At 42.0% G+C, this 20,033-nt stretch overlaps 1 protein-coding gene across 3 annotated transcripts in view; it reads right to left on the reverse strand.

The window, feature by feature from the left end:
* The window catches only part of LOC116776818 (ecdysone-induced protein 74EF), a 100,084-nt gene that overhangs the window by 2,215 nt on the left and 77,836 nt on the right, over positions 1 to 20,033 (reverse strand). For all 3 annotated transcript variants that reach the window (XM_032670188.2, XM_032670105.2, XM_032670266.2), the window contains 2 exons: positions 17,698 to 17,820; positions 12,394 to 12,597 (listed from right to left, as the gene is read on the reverse strand). In XM_032670188.2, coding sequence (XP_032526079.2) covers positions 12,394 to 12,597; positions 17,698 to 17,820 — 327 coding nt within the window. The remainder of the gene's footprint in view (positions 1 to 12,393; positions 12,598 to 17,697; positions 17,821 to 20,033) is intronic.

The raw sequence follows: 20,033 nt of genomic DNA on the forward strand, positions 1-20,033 counted from the left end.
GGAGCGACCGGCCGGCAGTCGTAACTTCCCGTTCGCTACCAGTTTCTTTTCAGTTTCTAAATAACACAATTCGCTTGTAACAGTTTCCTCATTGCTGAAACACTCCGTTACGATATGTAGTAACGGTTCTATTATAAGAACCTAACACGGTCTCATACTGACATTGAATAAATAGTGATCATCATTAATTACAACATAAATTATCAGGAACAAATGAGCTGCATACATTCAGCTATACGTTCATATCATATCATATCATACATATAGCTATACATTCAGTACACATTATTCCAGAGACGGTGGTGAACTCCTCCGGCTTTACTTCGCTTCTAAAAACCAATTCCTCGTACAAGAATGTTCTCGAATTCAAACAAATGAATGTACAAGTGTTTCTTCTGTAAATAATATAATAAATTCTTAGAATAAATGCGACCGTATTCCATGATGAAGTTTTCTTCAAACAGAACGATCTTAATATTAATATAATTATTATTTTACTATTTCTTTCTTGTAACGCGTATTGCTGTTAGCCCTGCGGCTTTTACAGCGTCACCGGAACAGTGGGCCAGTACCGAGACCGGCCCGTAATTACTATACTGTACTTTAATATCCGTAGGTACTGTCCACTAACATGTTGGATACGTGTTCAGAAACGTTACAATGTCGTCAGAGCTAGAACTATTAATATATAAGGAATAATAACAAGTGAAGTAGCAAGTCATTAAATAAAGTGACTCGTTATCAGTAACACTATTTCTATTGTTTCCTAATAGCAGTCAAATTCAGCATCACGAGCTGATAACCGTTGATAGTGTGATTGCGTCAAGCGCCTTGACCCCGATGCGGAGTCTATTTCCCAGCGCCACGCGTTCCGTTCTCGCCGCGAGGAGCCTTATAGCGCTGTTCGGTTTCACTCCAATCATTTATCTGCTCCGCTGTTATGTACAGCGTACACATTCTGTTATTCTATTTTTAAATTTATTCCACATTCAAAGTTGATCCGTTTTATTTTTAAAGATATTTCTTTTTTATTATTTATAAAGTTATTAATTCTCTCTTCAGTTACAATGTTATTGGACTTTTTATAATTTTTTTAACAAACTAAGATCTACTTAAAAGATCCACTGTTTTACTGTAAATGTCAGACCTCATAGACGAACCGTCTCATTATCTAATATGATGAGAGGTCTCTTGTTGACATGACAGGCTGCCAGTGTCACCAGGTCGCAACCGGCTTCCGTGACGTCATCGCCTGTTCAGGGTTGAACGTTAATCGAGTGTTGGAATGTATATTCATTTAATACGAATATCTCAGCAACTCGCAACCGTAACACAAGCCGCCGTAAAGTGTAAGCGCGTCTGATTTCCGCATATATATTTTTTCTAATCTAAATGTGTATTTTCGTATTTATGCGCGGGTCGTTCAACCCGGCGACACGTGCGTCTTTCGCATTCTTCATAATCATTCAAACCGGCGAACTCGAGCTTCTAGATGACATATTCATGTAATGTCAAAGAGGATATTATTGGAATAGAATTGAAAAGTGACGTAACGTGTCCAGGTCGCCTGAATACAAAGTATGGTCTGGTCTCGGGCTGTCACGCTGTAATCAGATAACAAAAATTTATGATGACGATTCCGGATCGAAATTGTGTGTGAATTCTGTTTGCGCGACGCACGTACTGAGGATAATGAAACATAAAAGTATTTAATATGCTATTTCATGCTATTCCTTAACGCGTCTGAGAACATTCTGTATCCATTTGTTAGTTGCAGCAATGAATTCTGATATAATTTAAATGAATTACATTCATATAATCTATTCTCTCGTGTTGTGAGAAGTGGTGTACGAACCAGAAGTCTGTATTATTTTTGTGAATGTTTTAAAGTTCGTGCCAAAATCTCGGTCACGAGGACGACTGGATGCGGCGGTTTCCTGGCCGGAGTCTATAAACCTGAATGTTCGGGCGTTGTTCCCAAAATAACGCGAACGTTTTGCAATATAATAGATACAAGTAGACAATCAAGACCAAACAGTGTGTGAGGAGCGGATCACCTAGCCCGTGACCGCCACCCTCGGGCCTGGGGAAGATAACGAACGCAAAAAAATAATAATAGTTGAAACTGCGCGGCGGAGCGGGCGGTCTATTTATAGCGAATGCACCGGACTCATCCCTGGTGAGTTCTTCAATATCAAGGTTACAGCGCGCCCCTCCCGGCCTCTAGAATGTCATCTCCACTCGCCCGCTCTAACCCTTCGTTGCGAAAACTGTCACCGGTCTGAAACGATCTCTGCTGCTGTAATTTTACAGTCCATTATCGGTCGGAGCCTATCTGACGGTATTTTATTCCCGGATACAAGAATGCGAGTGTTAGCGGAGGAGGGAAGCGACCGGTCTCTCGTCCCGCACGCAATAAATGGGTTACCCCACAGACCTCTTGCGATACAAACACTATTGTTTTATCATCGACTCGTCGCAAAAAGATGCGAGTCGACTGTACATAGGCGGGCTTTGTTCACGGGAATGCGAGCGTTTTAACTCAAAGCCAGCGACATGTATTGTATATATACAGTATATTAAAAATAATTATTAATGGGAATAAAATATTTCCAACGAATCAGTCACATTATGAGATTCTGTTTTTAAAACAAGAACGAACAAAATAGTCCAATGTTTTTGGAAAGACCTGAATCACCGGTGTATTTTTATTTGACGATAATGTCTGATAATATTTCTATCGTTTCCTCCAAGCAACGAAACGTGTGTAACAGATGATAAGAATCACAAGAATGTGCAGGAAGTGATAACACATATAACGCTGACTATTTAAAAAGCGGTTCGATACAATGAAATCAATAAAGCCTAGTGCAATAATTACTCTAGAGAAAAATGTATCGGAAAAGTTTGCAGATATGCAATTAGCAAAATAATGTGATTCGGTCTGACTCATATGTAACTGAGAATTTATTTACAGATAGTTTCTATAACTTTAGCTCGAATGTTATCATACATTATAATAAAAGGTGAAGAGTCCCGGAGTCGGAGTGAGCCGAGAAGTGTTCCTCGGCCGTCCTGAATCCTAGTGTGATTGTCATTCATAAACAATGCAAGTCTATATCGTCACATCCTCTCATAGAGATACACAATGACTATATCTACAAACGTTTTCCTGTCACCGGAAAGCGGTGTGCGTGTTTCTAAGAGTGCATAAAACGCGTGTGTGAGTCCGCGTGCAGACGGCCCTCGGATGAGGCAGGCAATGACCAGGAAATGACGCCGCCGCCTGACCTTCACACACACTCCTCACACACATACATGCAGCGAGACATGCGCCCGCGCATCCCTAACTCCCGCCCGCTCCCGGCTCCTTCACATAGCGCGGCGTATATTTTCCTTATTATGTTTACTCACTTGTCCATCGGCTTGCAGCAACAACTCGTACATTCCTATTATACCGTCTCGATAGATAGATGGTCACAGATTAGCGCCTTAAATTGATAGTGGCCTCAGCTCACGTTGAATAATTATAGTCCGATCGACGAGTCGATAAATGTGAGTGCAGCGTCGTAAACAATTTTTTTGCGAACATCGAAAACAATATTATTTTTTTTTAGTAGAAAAATGTAAATTTAAAGCTATAAAGAGGTCCGTGTCCCGACCTTATCAATGTTATCCGAGGCGGTACAAACTGAGGGTAACTGATAAATATTTTTTTTTCCATTTCTTTATGGAGGTGACATTGATTCTCGATTCGCGCAAACATTCGCCGACTCTCTGATAATTTCTTTCGTAATCTCTTAGCGGCTTCCTCGTTTAAAATATAACGTATTTTAATGTTAACGCTGTTTCATTAGGAACGTAAGATATTAGCAGAGCCGACACCGTGTTATAATATTATATTATGTCATCGATCAAACTGATAGCTCTATATCGAAGAAAGTAAAACAATAAGGAAACTGCTGTTTATTTATAGTATCGCTCGATAAGGCTCCAGTTATCGGTAATCAGCTGAATCAGCTAACACCACGTCGTCCGCTATCGAACGAGATCAGCAAATATTGGAAATGTAATTGTTTCAAGACTAACGAACGTCGAAACTGATGGAAGTATTCGCAGAAGTCGATGCGATAAATTTGTTTGTTTGTTTATGAGTGCTCATTGGGTTCATCGGGGGAACTAGTGTCGCGTTAGGGAAGGCTGCGCGGGCGCACGTGGAGCTTACATAACAGATAGCAGAGGGCGCGTTCGTGTCGGGGTCATGGGATCGATCTGACCGAACACTGAGAACATACGACAAACGCGACACATTCGAACTTTGAAGATTGAATTAGTCGTCATCCTTTTTTGAGAGGAACTATTACGTCCAATGTGTTGTTTTGACATGAATGTTGACCTGAGCTGAGGAGTTAGTTTATCTTCGTACTCCGGACACATTTAATGTCATGCAAAATCTAATCTAATCTATGTTCTGACATATGATCTTCGGTCTCGTGTTGTCGGCGGATCTCCTGCAACGTCCTGCCTGTACTTTCATGACGTGACGTCATACAAATGTATAACCTACCCCAACTATTAACCGGCGTTATTTCAATATGTACGTCTTTTACCGTCAATGGTAATCTTTGTTAATGTCAGGTTCAACATGAATATTCATCATCGAACGAACTCGGGTAATGAGTAAAATAATATAGAAAGGACGTAGTGACTTCTTGCATATTTGATTTGAACGCTCGCCTTATCACAGCTGAAAGTCAGAATTTATTTAAATGTTACAATTCTCTGAACGCACACATTTGACTCACTAAATTATCTAAATAGGAAGCTGCATTTTGTTTTATTCATATACATATTATCTCGACCGCTCGCCGCTTACAGAACGTTATCACGACGATAATGTGAAAACTATTTCATGTTATCGAACATTTGTTGCAGAATTATCATACAAGCAAATGACGGATGGAAAGTTTATTAAGAGAACGCGTCCGTCAGCAGAGTCTTAAACGATACGGTTATTATTAGGGGATAAAAATAACGATAAGTGGTCTGTACAGGAGCGAAGTGTTCAGATAAGACGATAACCCAGTAGGCTATCTTCAGAAGATAGTTTTTATGAAATGCAAACAGCGTGACCGCCTCACGAGCCGGCTGTTGACTGAGGTCGGGTAACAGTATGGAGCTCGTGTTATGGAAGGTCAGGTCGACACGGCGGTTACTTTCATTCGCCGGTCCACAGCGACCGTTAGCCGTCCTATCATGACTAGTCTTCTCCGAGTCCGTTCCGTTTCTGTGTCCGTCGTCTTCCGAATCTCTGGCCTGATATTTGTTTGTCGCGAAAGTCCCCCGCTCGATGTCGTGGAGTTTATCGAAGCCCGGTTTATTGTATATTCGACCTCAAACTGTATATTGGGACGCAGCGAAGGTGATACGACACGCAGAGTTCGAGAACCTCGTTTACGTAATGTTATATTATGTACGAGTGTATCACTCGACGCTTTGTTTATATTATAATATTGTTTTTATTTTTAAACGCACCGAGACATAATTGTATAATATGTTATGTGGAACGCGTCGTAATTATGAGGTGCGCCATGATGACCGTTCCGTAGAATAGGATGCATTGAATGAGAGTATTTGTATATAGTAAATTAACTATCGGTGTGGTAGCCTTCATCCTCACGGCGGTGGCAGGGTGGTGGTGGTGGTGCGGGGGGAGTGTGGGAGTGTGGGCGCCGGTGGTCGGGTGGTGACGGGAGGGTGGGGGAGGGGGCTTTAGAGTTGTGAGCTGCAACTGTTTGCGCGGCGCATGGTCAATGACACGACGACATTGCATCAACGCGCGAAGGTCACTGCTCGCCCCCCCTCCTCTCCCGCCGCTCCCCTCCACCGCCACGGTCCTACTCGATCCCCCCGCTGCCTCTCAGCCCTCGTGCGTCCTCCAACGCATTGCAAATTCCTACACTTCCTTGAGGGTCGCCATCTTGGATCAATCGCTTGGTGAATTGGCTATTGGGAGAAGTAATCGTTCGAGGAGCTCCGACGCTTTTTATATATTCTAAATGATCGCCTCGGTCGTTTTGAAATCAAAATCAAAACGAGTTATCGTCACCGAATAGATTTAAATAATTATTGATGTAAATCAAACAGTTTAAATGTTTTTAATGAGCCGTATGCTGTAATGTTTCGAGTCGGCAGTGTGTAGTCGAGGCAGTTCTTACATTATTTTATGACTCTGATCGCGTGATGCTCGAGAGGTTTCGTCCTCCCTTCATCTAATATTTATTTCCGGCTGAAGTTCTTCCGGCGGGGTCTAGGAACATCGAGGACGCGGTTTTCGTTTACTAGTTTGTAAATAGCGTGTTTATATTCGTTTTATTAATCGCTTTAGAATTGCGAGTTTTACAATGATTACGAACAAAGGCAACGTTGGGTCCGAGTTAGACGTTAACTGTTCCATCGCCCTCACATATTTACAGTAGAACGTGTTACACGAAAATAAAGTATACAACCTTATATTTCAATACGAAGGTTAGGTTCTAACTTTATTTATGAAGTAACTTTTATTGCCGGTCTCAGTTGTGTTGGTATTATTTTCCACTTTTATAAGGAAAATCTCTGTGTTTCCCAAATGTACGAACGGCTCGCAATGGTCAAGGCATCCGATGTCTCATTGCTCAACTCGACCCTGACTCCTCCCCGACTGACCAGCATGGAACAAGACATTACTTGTTGAATAGACTTCTAACTGGTCACAACACAATAAGCTTCCAATAAGCAAGTCGTTACGATCACAACGATCGGTCGGAAGTTGTTTTAATATTGATATTATTATAATATATTACAGAAATATAAAGTTATTTTAAATGTTTTCTTTAAAAAACCGATCTATTACGTTATAAATATTGTCAATCTCCTCAAGTCCGCTTCAATTGTCGAGAGATCCTAGTTTTCCGTTTAACCCCGGCCTCCTCAGTCACTTCTAGTTTTAATATATTAATACAAAGTTTCTCAATCCGCTGGAATTTGTATTTGGCAGCTGGAGTACCCATCGCGCCAACATTGGTCTCCTTTCAGACCACTCATATGTATATATGATACAGTATGTCTGTAATACTTCTCATTTGAGTTTACTTCTTTAGTAACGTGACAGGTGATTGTTTTTAAAGTAGCAATGTAAACGTAATATGTCGGTTATCGAGTGTAATATGTCTTATATTTCCTTTGACATAAATTTAATAACCTTACGTTAAATATCCCCGAGATGATCTCAGAGTGCAGGACTGTGAAGGGTCGGTGGGGGGAGAGGGACACGCGCGGGGTCGCGGGGAGGAGGTGGTCTATTTACGCAGCGCTATGCGCTCTAACACTGACCCCGTTAGAACACGCACAAGGATACCAACCTGACATCTCCTCCATAATACTACTATACATGACCAGCGTTCCTGGATCACCTCAATGAATATATCGCGAACGTTATCTGTTGTTATGTTGACCTCCCGATAGTGTGCTGTACTTCTAAGGGCTACGGCTCTATTTAGAGAGGAGCTTCGAAGTGTAAAGGGCGTTCTTGCGCTCCGCCGGGAATGAACGGATAATTTTAAAACGGCCAAGAGTCCAGTGGAGCACGAATGTGGGACGGGACGGGAAGAGGAACCCCCGGGACGTGGAGCAGTTCCGGGATATTGGTCCGAGAGGAATTAGGTCGAGGTACTTTCTCTAATGTCGGCTGAGTCCTTAACGTAGTTATCGAATTTAAAATAATTTTATTACTGTCAGATATCATTGACCTGGTTTAAAAATAGTTGTACGTAACTTAAATATAGTAACGTTTCTCGAGTGCATTGTAGACAAAAAGTTGGAGTGAAGTCATATCATCTCTCCACTGTGAGTCATAATTATTTTAGGACATGTTTGGATATGCGCGTTTGCATTTAGAGATTCGGAAGGAAGATGCCAGTTGTGTGAGTTGTGTAAGATCTAAGAGCGTCGAATCGCTGGAGGCGTGCAGTCCAACGTGACACACTATTAGAGACGGGGCTCGCTGGGTGTGATTCATGGTAAGTACACTGCGGTTTGTTGATAGTTGACGTCAGCAGGTTCAGGTCACGTACGCACATGACCCCATTCATCACGGAAATACCTATCGGTTTTAGGGATGAGATGTCGAGTGTGAACACCAAGAGAGCGGTGTTTACAGCAGGAAGTGCACGCCAGTCGCCGTGTGTGAACGTGTACAGTTCAGTTCCGTTACTGTACTAAATTCCGGGATCCGGTCGCTCCTTTCGCTTTCAGCGCTCGTTCGCTGCGCAACGCTCAAGGTCGCGGGGCGTTCAACTCGGATGCGACGAGTGTTGCGACACCCAAATATGTAATTGTTGAGGAGTCGAAGCGTTTGGCAGCGGCCGACACGCAACTGGGTCGACTTGCGCAACGGACGCCGGCCGCAAACAGATGTCGCTGCTGTCTGATAGTCATGTCGACGGCGCTTATTGGAATTCTCAATCCATAAAGGTCACTTCATAAACACCTCCGTGACGAGTTAGCCGACGACGTGTCGCTGAACAGTGAACAGTGTTACGAAACAACACTTTTAGATCTATTCGTTGTCACCTTTTCCGATTGTATTAACTACAAATGGCGAAAATGTATATAAATTGTACTCTCATCATAAATTACAATTCCATGTCGTATTGTTAGTCTAATTTTTTCCTATTGGATTCGATGTGGAGAACCCGTCCTCGTCTAAAACATAAACGTTATTCACAATGTTGTGTCGGTTCAGAAAAATCTAAACCTTTTGAATATGAAACGAGTACATAATATGAACAGGAAAAGTGTAAAGTGTGTCGTAACTCTGCAACGTATGTTCTATTTGGAAGTTTGCGAATGTCAATAGTAACGATCCGTTCCTCCGGCGGTGGCGGCGATGGCGAAAATACTCACTGACTATTAATATGAGCGCGCTAGCTGCACTGCCCTTGAAACGGGGCGATCACCTCGCTCACACACACACACACACACACAGTTAAACGCACACGTACAGACATACGCACACGCACACACACACTCCTTATCGCGACCCCGCGCTGCAAAATAGACGCAACCATTTTAATTTCCATTTCGTTTGTGCAAATATGTCACGAATACACACACACACATATACACACACGCGCGCACAATTATAAGTAATTTTATATTGCGCATGCGTGGTCTTAGTTTATGTGCAATCTCCACCTGTCATGGCAGCCTCGATACGATGGATTTGGGTCAATATGATAAATAGAAAAACAATCGTGATACTGGCCGAGCCCGCCTGGAGCGAGTCACGCAATACGCTGTTAGATTACCTGTAATCACAAAACTTAGGGTCCATAGACGACGCATTATTTATAAGGAGTAATAGTTACATGTGTATAACGGTGTACACGGCGGTGGAGACAATACTGTCCAATACGAGCGGTCGGTGACGCAACACGCGGCCCGCATTACAATGGACGTGATGTTCTGTGTTCTGATCTCTCGTCGGAGCTCCTCGTCCAGTTGGCCAATACCGGCCGGGACCTGATGATTAAACACGTGATAGCAGTGGTCATCGCGTACCAGCTCGCGAGTCCTCCTTCTAATAGGATCTAAGGAACGTGTCATCATGTGTGAGACGGTGAGTTCTGGTTCCGTGTCGCGAGTAGCGAGTAGCGTGTTTCAACAGACGCTGTCCGCTGTTCGCTGGCCACGGCGTCGGAAGGTCGAATGTTTCGCCAGTGACAATGGTGCCGATGCCGTTTCGAAATCGGTTTGCAACATCGGACATTCGTGTGTTCTCACTGCAACACCCGACGCGCCGCTCGCCATACACGTCACTCTATACATCATGTACACACGACTACGAGGAGTACAATAGCTGCTTCATAAGCTCCGTTTACGAAATCTCTCGAGATGAACGAACGACGTCGAGCCGAGGCGCTTATTTCGGAATCGCGAGGATTAACTCTCGTTTGAGCCGACTCTGTTATAGATCGTTACTATACAATACGTAGTGAAAGTCACCGGGGTGTTAATGAGAACATTAGGAATTTGTGAAACAGACATACGCACATAACGTAATGAATGTAGGTCGTTGTGTGTTATCGTCTGTAGTTATGTGTGTGTGTGTGTTATATATATATATATAAAACATGTAATGTATGTCCAGAGGACGTGACACATTGAAGTCCCTCTCCCGTCATTTATCGTATTTTGTAACGGTCATCTTTTCCGTTCAAATTGTGTTATTAAATATAATATAATTTCAACGGCCACTTTATTACTACACCTAGATAATAACACATATAACGTCAGAGCAGCGTGAATTATTAATAACATTTTATAATAAGAAGTCGACGAAAACCTAAAAGTATTAAACAACAATAATAAGCTAAGTGTAATCTACGGTCATGTAAAGCGGGACTGGATTTTTATATCTCTATTTTCGACAACAGTTTCAGGGTGATTCATATGATCGTGTGGCGGCCGAGTAACGCAGCGGTATAACATATGTAAAGTTATGAGAATCGAAACACCGTCGCTATCAGCATATAATAGAGCGGCCAACAATCGAAAGTGTTGTTCGGATGCGTGCGTCATGCGTCCGGCATAGTGTATGCGACGGGCGACGTGCGACATGCGACATGCGACAGGCGAGGCGCAGCTCAGCGTCGGAAGGCGACGAACGTTTCTGCATCTTTATATTAGGAGCACTGACCTTGCACAATGTCAAATAGCTAAGGACAGGCGTCCGATGCATCGCTATGCCAACTGGTTCCGCTAGGGATGCGCACCTCGCCTCGTCTTTTGTATTCGTTTTTTGTTCATATAAAATGTTTGTTAATTAAATATATTATGTATTTTTATTGATGTCCACCGGTCATACGTTCACTGCTAAATTACTGGTACGTTTGAGAGATAGTATAGAGGTATGTTTTTTTACTCACAGCTACTGTTTAATTACTAATTGTAAAAAAAATCTTTTATTGTTTGTTTGGTCACGACGCATCCCTATATTTTACAAACAACAAACATGCAACGAGAACGTTTTCTTTTATTCTGATCGTTTTGGCAGGTCTTATTATTACTCTGTGATATGCGTTCGTGTCTTTATATAGACGACCACAATAACACATCTTCATACTACGACCGTTCAGAATTAATTTTACTTTCGATACGACCGACTGTTGGGAGTCACTTATATTTTTAATAAAACTCGAGAAGAATATCAATGTATTTGGATGTACATGTTTATCCTGGTATGTTATTTTAATCTGAAAGCTATAACTTTCATGAGCATCAAGACCATAAGCCGTGAGTTTAATATAATGAAGATATCTTCTGGAAAAAATATAAAGCGGACGTCGAGGTGTCGAGGTGTCGAGGTCGGTGCATCTGACAGACGATTCTAAATCGGACTTAATTCAGGAGCTACTTTAAGAGTTGTTTTTGGTTATCATATAGAATTATAACACGTGCTATGTTACAAATTGTAATAGAAGTGTGATGAGGGTGTGTGGGTGTGTGGATGTGTGGGTGCAGGCCAACTGGCCGACAGCCAGGGTTCCTGCAGCATCACGGCGGAAACTCAGCTTGGGCTGTTATGGAGTTCATTTGGCGTAAACACTTTCATTTTAAAAATTATACATTGAAATATTCTTCTACGAATCGACTAGGAGACAGCCCTAAGTAAATGAAAGAAGGACCCTTTGCGCGCTCAATGTAATTGATTACGTTGTGTATGTTCGCGATGCTGCTGGATGGAGTACAGGCGTATCCAAGGATGCTGTGACAAATGTTTCTCCGCGACACTATCCTCCGCCGCGGCGTGTGTTCGTCTGTGTCCCGACCCCCGGCCCCTGAGGTCACCTTCCTCGTGGTTCGTTCACCGGTCACCTTCTCCGGCACACCATTGTTGGAAGTTCTTTTAATTTTCATATTATGTACACTATTAATCGTATTGTCTCATCGCTTTTGTTGGCTGCGATCGTCTTGTTTGTTTAATTGTTACATTCGTTTCAACTTTTGATATAAACGTTCTCGCTATCTATACAGCTGAGAGTCGCACGGCACTCCGAATTGTTACGTAATTTATTATTAATTTTAACGAAGTCCCGACGATGATAACTCACAGCGAACTATATCATGTACACAGTATATTTGAAGACAAATAAGATCTTGTAATGAGGTAGCTAGACTCTTATGAGCCGTCTCCGAACGGTCCTTACTGTAATTGAGTATTCTGTTCGAGTGCTATGTGTTCGGAGTAACAATGAGATGGACCTATCAGCTGGAGACGGTCGGTTTGTAAGTTAATTTCGAGGCCCGGATTATTGTTATGTAGTGAATGTGTTTTCTATCTGTTCAGCTTACCGGGCGGCCTGGGGTGGGTGGCGACGTGATGCTGCAGCGAGGAGGCGATCTGATGGGGCTGGTAGAACGGCAGGAAGGGGGTGTGGAAGGGCGCGGGTTGCGGGGGCTGCAGGCGGGCCTTCAACTCCTCCGCGGAGCCCGCTCCTGACGACGACGACTCCACGTCCGAGACGCCGCTGTCCGCCGGAGACGGAGGGAGGGAGCCTGCGGACGAACACACGTAATATAGAACATATACATTGAATAGAATTCAGAGTGTCCTCAACGACGGTCATGTGTGAGAGAGATATATCATAAACGTTTATGACCGAGATTTATTATAGAATGGTGCGGTTCAAGGAACGCAGATTAAACAATGAATAGTATTTTTATTGTTACTGGAAAATTTATAAGTAACGATTGCATCACTGCATTTAATACGCCATCAGCGTGATGTGTGGCCTTAGCTCGAACACTCGTCACGTGGCATTTTGTATATTTCATTATTAAGAATGCTGGAGGATCATCGGAACCGGTGAGATTTTTTATTTGCATACAGACCATATAAATCACAGAGCGCACTGTTCAATCTGCTCTAACGGTCATCTTGCACAATGGTTTGCATGCAACCCCGCTAATGGCCGTCGTCTCTCGCTAACTCCCAACGGTCAGTCACAGCCCTAACCCTTACAAGTCGCTAAAATGCACTTCCACCTGACCTGTTCTGACGCGTGGGAATACTCTCTACGGTCACTTCCTATTGTCATGTAAAATATTTTGTGTATTTTAATGTATGATTATGCAGATTTTACTTTCTTTGAGCGAATAGTTCAAGGGGTAGAAGGGCTGCTTTTTGCATCACAAATGTATTGTCATCTCGGTATGTTTTCGTTGCATAATTACCTATTTTATATGTAAAAATATGGTTCGTGCTTCGATTGTATAATTTAAGAAATATTTATTTCAGGGAGCATCGTTTGAAGACAGTTAGATATCAAGTCGAGCTGGATGCGGCGTCGGATATGGAAATAAGAAGACAGTGAAAAGTTTCTCATGTCCGAGCCCTTTGTAATAAAAAAGGTTGACGAATAACGGCTGTTGGGTATTTAAATAATATAATCATGCAACTAGGAGTTAAGAAAGAAAGCTTTATATTCATACGTTTCCTTGTTCATTGAAACTATGACTGGTATTGAGTAAGCGGTGACCATTTGACCGGTGCGAGCGTCAATGCGCTGTCCGCACCCTTTTGTGACTATTGTCAACCCTTCAGCGTTGGACAATGGCTATGGGAACCGGGAAGCGAGGTGGCCCGACTGGACCCTGGCCATTTTTGACCATTTAAATCGAGAATAGTATAGTGTTACCGTATAATCAACAAAACGTAATAGTCCGCTCAAATAATTCAAGTTTTGTTGTGACCGAATGAGTTCAGGAAGTGCCCGGTCGGACACCGATTATGAAATTGAATATAAAAGCCTTTCAATAACTACACAGACTAATGGGTTCGATGAGAAGCTGCCTGTAAAGTTATCTTCAACTATCCTAAGAGTTGACGAGACGTAAACCGAAGGCTATGAAATGAAACAGTTCTTCAAGTATAAAAGTTATAAATATCTGGTTCGATATAACCTTGCGAGCAAGAAGTTTCCCGTTCCTACCAGGTTCCACGACCAGTCGTCGGTTCGCCCAACGGCCAGGAACCCGGAGTCGCTTCCATTGTGGGACCCTTTCATCTCACGTATCAAAATAATAATAAATTATCGATAAATAATGCTAACCAAACCCCTCCGGAGCGGCTCTACCGGCCGGCGAGGAATGCGGTCCCATTAGTAAAATATCACAATACGGGACAAAGATATCCCACCCTTTTTTAATCAGACCATCTTTATAGACTGACCGCTGTCCATAGCCTTTGTGCCAAAAGCGGTGTTAGACCATAATCCTTGCGAATGGTTACTTTGAATATTTTTTGCATATGAATAATGATGCGGTCGTGAGGAGTAGGTACAGAGCACGCAACACGTTACACTAACGGCGAGGACCGTACACGTGGAGATGTTACACATTACGCTGATCCCATGCTACACACACACACGCACACACGCACACTAATATATATATATATATATATATGCAGTGTATATCGACAGTGTTAATTTCTTAGTTCTTCCACGTTTTATTTTCTTTTAATATAGTCCATTGTGACGATAATATTTGGTTGATGTTTTCAGTTTAGTAAGGAATTAAAATGTGTGAATGTATGCTTACACCGTTGTATATACTTTAGCAGACCTGATAGCTTTCATAAAATTATAAAAAGCCTTCCCACCTCCGTATAGTTTTAATCTATATTCCCATTTCTATAAACATACATTTTTGTGATAGACATATATGTTATGCAAGTGTTGTATATAACAAGTAAACAATGAGCTAACAATAAATAAAGACAACATCAAACCGCGGAGCTTTAAGATATTTCCAGTTTATTCGGAATCTGTTGACCCTTACCGTGCTGCCCTTAACTACTTAAGTCCATTTTTATGGTAATTTCTGCCCAGGACCCCTCGCCATTTAAACACGCCGTTGGGCATCTTGAGGGCACTCTTTAAATATATTATGCGACAGCGCGGGGAAGATTAATCTAATTATATCATAATTAAACAAAACGATGCAGTATACCGAAGAACCGAACGCGAAACCTGTTCCACTACCGACACGAGGTAACAACAAGCAAAGCGGCCTCGCGGTATTTAAAGCTGAATATGACAAAAACATCGTTTATAGGAGCGGACTGCTTCTCACCCACGCATGACATTCTAATTTCATAGTGTCGGCATTCATCACCGGAAACCGATTATAACGAGAGAGATGCGACCAGCGAGCCTGTGACAGATTAGTGTCGATTGTTGATGACGGAGCGCACCGCGGCGCAAGGTGCAGTGGAACCCATTTTGCATAAAGGCTTCTAAGCGATAATAGAATATCACGCAATGTGTGCAACCATCTGCGATCCAATGTTTGGTTAGGATTTTAGAATGTTTGCGGTCCGTCGGGCCCGGTGCTGTGCAAGGGTTACGTACGCTTTGTGACGCCGACATTATTTGGGATATATTCCCTTTTTTGCACAAAGTTTGATTTGTAAAATATCCGTCAATATCGGATTACCGACGACGGAGATACCACTGACACACATTTCGTTTAAGCACACTTCACACTGATCGAGGAGCGTGTGTTGGTATGTGTGTTGCCACGAGTAAAAACAAAAATTATATTACATAAGTAAAACTGAATTATACAGAGTACAAAAGAAAGTGTTTCGCGCGACACACGGTACGTATTGAGTGTGATACGTCGTAATGAACCGTGACGTAATATATCAGAGCTGTCAGGGACGGACAATGGCAAATATGAACCCTTTAAATAAATCGAGTTCCATTAATAATAATATTAAGGGTACTTTCTATTAGTCGAGCAATCACCGATTAATACACCCACATGGCCGTCGAAGGGCTGATCTCAGATGAAATTGCATATTTTGCAACATTTGACCCTTTCTACCATCTGCCCGAGCTGTTAAAGTATTACTATTGTAATAGAACAACCATATACATACATGTGTAGTACGCGTATGAAAAATTATCACTCCACCAAAATATATAGATGAGTGCTTATAACATGTATATATATATACATGTTTCGGATTCGGATGTTGGCATAACTATTTAATTCGACAGGTTAATGCGAGACAGAGCAACAGAAAGCTCGCCTTATGGAGTAATAAAGCCGACACTGATGGTTACGCAATCGCTTTACATGTGTTGTATAGGAGGCTGAGTGTGTGCGTGAGCGGGGAGTCGGAAGGAGTCGGGGGGAGCCAGGGGGAGGCGGGAGGAGGCCGCGCTCTTGACATTGGGAGGGATCAGCTGAGGGTATCGATTGCCCCGCACTTCCTCTTTGTTCTTTATGAATTTTTCATGCTCGCCTCCTTCGCACTTGTTTTGACGCGATCTTATTTCCTACGGGTTAACAGTTTATGTAAAAAAGGAAGATTTGAAAGTCATTACGGAATGCGAAATACTAGCGACCTACTAGAACCTTGAATCGAAACGAGTTCGGATTAGCTTTAACCGACTTCACAGAAGAGGACGTTATTCACTCTATGGATGTATGTTGAGTATAGATAATATATATTTATATAAACTATCGTCAAAGTTAATTTATCTTATGATGCTCATTGCATTCAGTTGATGCCGTAGTGTGATAAAAAAAATTTTTACTGTAATTATTAATGCCAAATATTAAGATTTGTAAAAGAAGGACGAAAAAAAAAGTTTGATGTATGAGAAGTTTTTGCTTTTAAGCGCAATTAAACGGATAGCCGCGCGTCATAAGGATCAAACATCCGACGTGAGATATGTTCACTTCAAAATGTATGCGATTACGAAATACAAGGAGGCAGCAGCCCACTGCAGAGGCTTCGAGGTCGCTCCGTTCATTGATGAGGAACATAACATAACATAAGTGTTTTATTAAAATCCTTTTATATTATAATCGCGACCCAACTCAGTTATCTCTTCCCAAAACTGAATATCACCGGATGCCGGTTTCTCTCTACACGCTAATCGGACGTATTTTTTATAATAACATTTATTAATGCAACTGCCATTAAATCCTTTAAGACGGGACATACTATTTAGACCAGTGTATAAGATATAAAATCGCAGACAATACACCCGAGGATGTGTATTAATTTGGGGTACAATACGTGAGTCTTTTCAAGCGGCTTGGGCGGAAATTGCAACAACTATTGTACAAACATATGATACCTAATAGAGATCTGAACTGTTCGCTTTCATCGTATGTAACTAATATCCGTTGTGTTTGGTCTACAACACAACTAATGATTTCTTATTTATCGGTTGCTCATTTTTTTTATTTTCTGTTAAGTCGAGTGAACGTTTTACAAAGTAAATGTAAAGACTCTCTGACGTTGTCATGTTACTCTGCCTGCGGGGAGCACTACTCGCCAACAAAGGATATCTGACCCAGAAAAGAGCAACCCTTTCATCTATTTATACATGTATATATTCGTCTCCATATTAATTTAATGTTTCTACATATTTTCTTTGAAATTATTAATGTTATTTAACAAGATACGTTGATTAATAATAACGATTCCTCTACTATCGCAGTCCCTTTTTTAAAATAGAGTACAGTCCATAACTTTTTTTGAATAGTGTTTTGAAACACTTTCTTCAACGAATGTATTTATAATGTAACTCCTTGGTTCTCTTCCATCTAAGTCTATCTGTTTATACTGACCGGTGTTGGGTGCGGTGTACAGGGGGTGCCTCGGCGCGGGCGCTGGTGCCAGCAGGCCGTGAAGCAGCGCTCGTCCGAGGGAGCCTCTCGCGCCCAAGGTCAGGGACGTCGGCTCGCCGTCCACTGGAACAAAGACACTTCGTTAAAATATGGATCATGGATAAATAGAATTGATCGCTTGTATGTACCCAGGCCAGGCGGAATGCTCAGTCTCTACATAGATCTATTACTATTCAGTAACCGAACTAGTTATCCGACAGTCTCATCTCGTAAACGACAACTATAATATAACAGAAATTTCGAGAGAATTACAAAATCGATATTGTATAATGTTTAATGATACAGCAGCCAGACGCTTCCGTGCGGCAACCTTGAGCCCCCTCCCCCTCCCCCCGTGGCCCGAGCCACCTGTTGCGCCCCCGGCGACCCCCGCGACCCCGGCGACCTCCACTCCACCCCCAGGCCCCGGTCCCTCAACAGTGCGCATGTTTGGCGCAGAGGGAGACGATGACTCTCCCTTTCGTCCAGGTCGAAATGTCTAGACAAAATGTGAACTCTTAACGGCGTGTACACTGTACATGCCGACCGTTCGATGCAAATGTGGAAACTGGCACGCCACTGGACTGATCGTGTGCACAAATACTAATCACATTATATTTCAAACACATCAGCTCATTCAAAAAGTTGAAGTTTAAAATACCGTCGCTACATATCTAATCTATGTATGTACATACGTCCTGAGAGCCGCCGGGAACAGCCGCCGGGAACGTTGAGTCACGAAATGATTTTAAGATCAAATCTTATAAAACATAAATTATCAAACGGAATCTAAGTTCAGCCCTTCATTCTAAACATTTCAATTGAAAAGCCAATTTAAATTAATTAAGAAACATTGTTCATTTAAGCAGATTGTTGTAATATCAATCAGCGGGGTCCGAGTCTCGACACTCAATTCGATACTTTATTTCTGAGGAGTCTCACGCCCGTCGTCTTTGTATTGTATACTTTTCGACCAGTTAACGGACTATAAAATGACTATTCGAGCCTGAAGGGTCTCTGGCGTCACTATTCACCCTTCAAATGTAGTTTGTAAACGGCTGGAAACGTCTTTTTGAAAATGTTCAGAAAATTTTTACTCAACAAATTCTGTAACTAGAGCCTCGGAGCCTTTGTCTGACAGGCCTTTCATGTTAGGTTTAGGCTCAATTGAAGACACGGAATTTCGGTACCGTTTTTAGATGTTAAGTGATACTTTGACTTCTTTTCAGGTGGAAAATTTAATAATGAAATGAAGCTCCTCGTGTCTAATATACGTATACTTATTTGCGTTTAACTCGTTTTATTAATTCAGACATTCTATTTTGTATGATCTCGACACAGTATGAAACAAAAATATAAATATCTAGAATAAACGATACGACGTTGAAAGCAGAAAGTTGTTAATTCTGTGGAGTGTGCATTATACAAGGGAGGTGAAGTGCTGAGGTCGACGGTATCTCAGAGGATTTGTTACCATTTGACTAACTTGCACTTGCACTTAGTCTGAATTACTTAAACAGCGAGATGAGAAACATTCCTTTGTCTTCATAATCACGTATTCTACAAGACGAACATTTAGAATTCTTTCGAATAGTTAAATATAAAGCTACATCTGGCCTCCCGAAAGTAGATCTGCCCAAACGTAGCGAAATACTAACATTATAAAGGTACATAATTTATGAACAGCGAGACGGCTTTAGGCCTCGTAAATCGATACAAACTGAATCCAGGGCACCCGGCCCGACCTAGACTTCCGCTTACTTCCCACAATGTCGGCACAATGTCAACATCGTCACTACGGCCAGTCTCCGACAAGACAAAGCGGAGTTGACACTATCTGTTGTATTAATTTATTTCACATCTTACGCGATACGCTTACAGAAGTACTTAAAATTTTTGATTTTTAAATCGAACATGTTTCAGAATGTACCGTCCCTTGAAAATGTTCAGTAACTTCGATAGTGTGAGGTGTGTGAGTTATCAATACCGATAACCGAAGGAACCCTAGAATATTCGACGCTGGAAATTTATAAAATTTTCCTCTAACGAAACGTCCGAAAGTTGTTTTACTCTGACGTGAATAATTTATTTTATGAGAGAGACGTATTACGGAGTTTAACAAGCTCCATTCTGAGATAAAGCTGTACAACCTGCGGGCATCTCTGCCAACCTGAAATACCTAGTCTTTGTGATACTCCTCTCACTTTTACTTTCCTGTTTCGCTGAAACATTAACTAACTTGCATAGGTAATGAGGTTCTCCCTCTGTGGTGGAGTCAGGTGAATGCACTCCTCTCC

The sequence above is a fragment of the Danaus plexippus genome, assembly GCF_018135715.1.
Source record: "Danaus plexippus chromosome 3 unlocalized genomic scaffold, MEX_DaPlex mxdp_34, whole genome shotgun sequence".
Lineage (NCBI taxonomy): Eukaryota > Metazoa > Arthropoda > Insecta > Lepidoptera > Nymphalidae > Danaus > Danaus plexippus.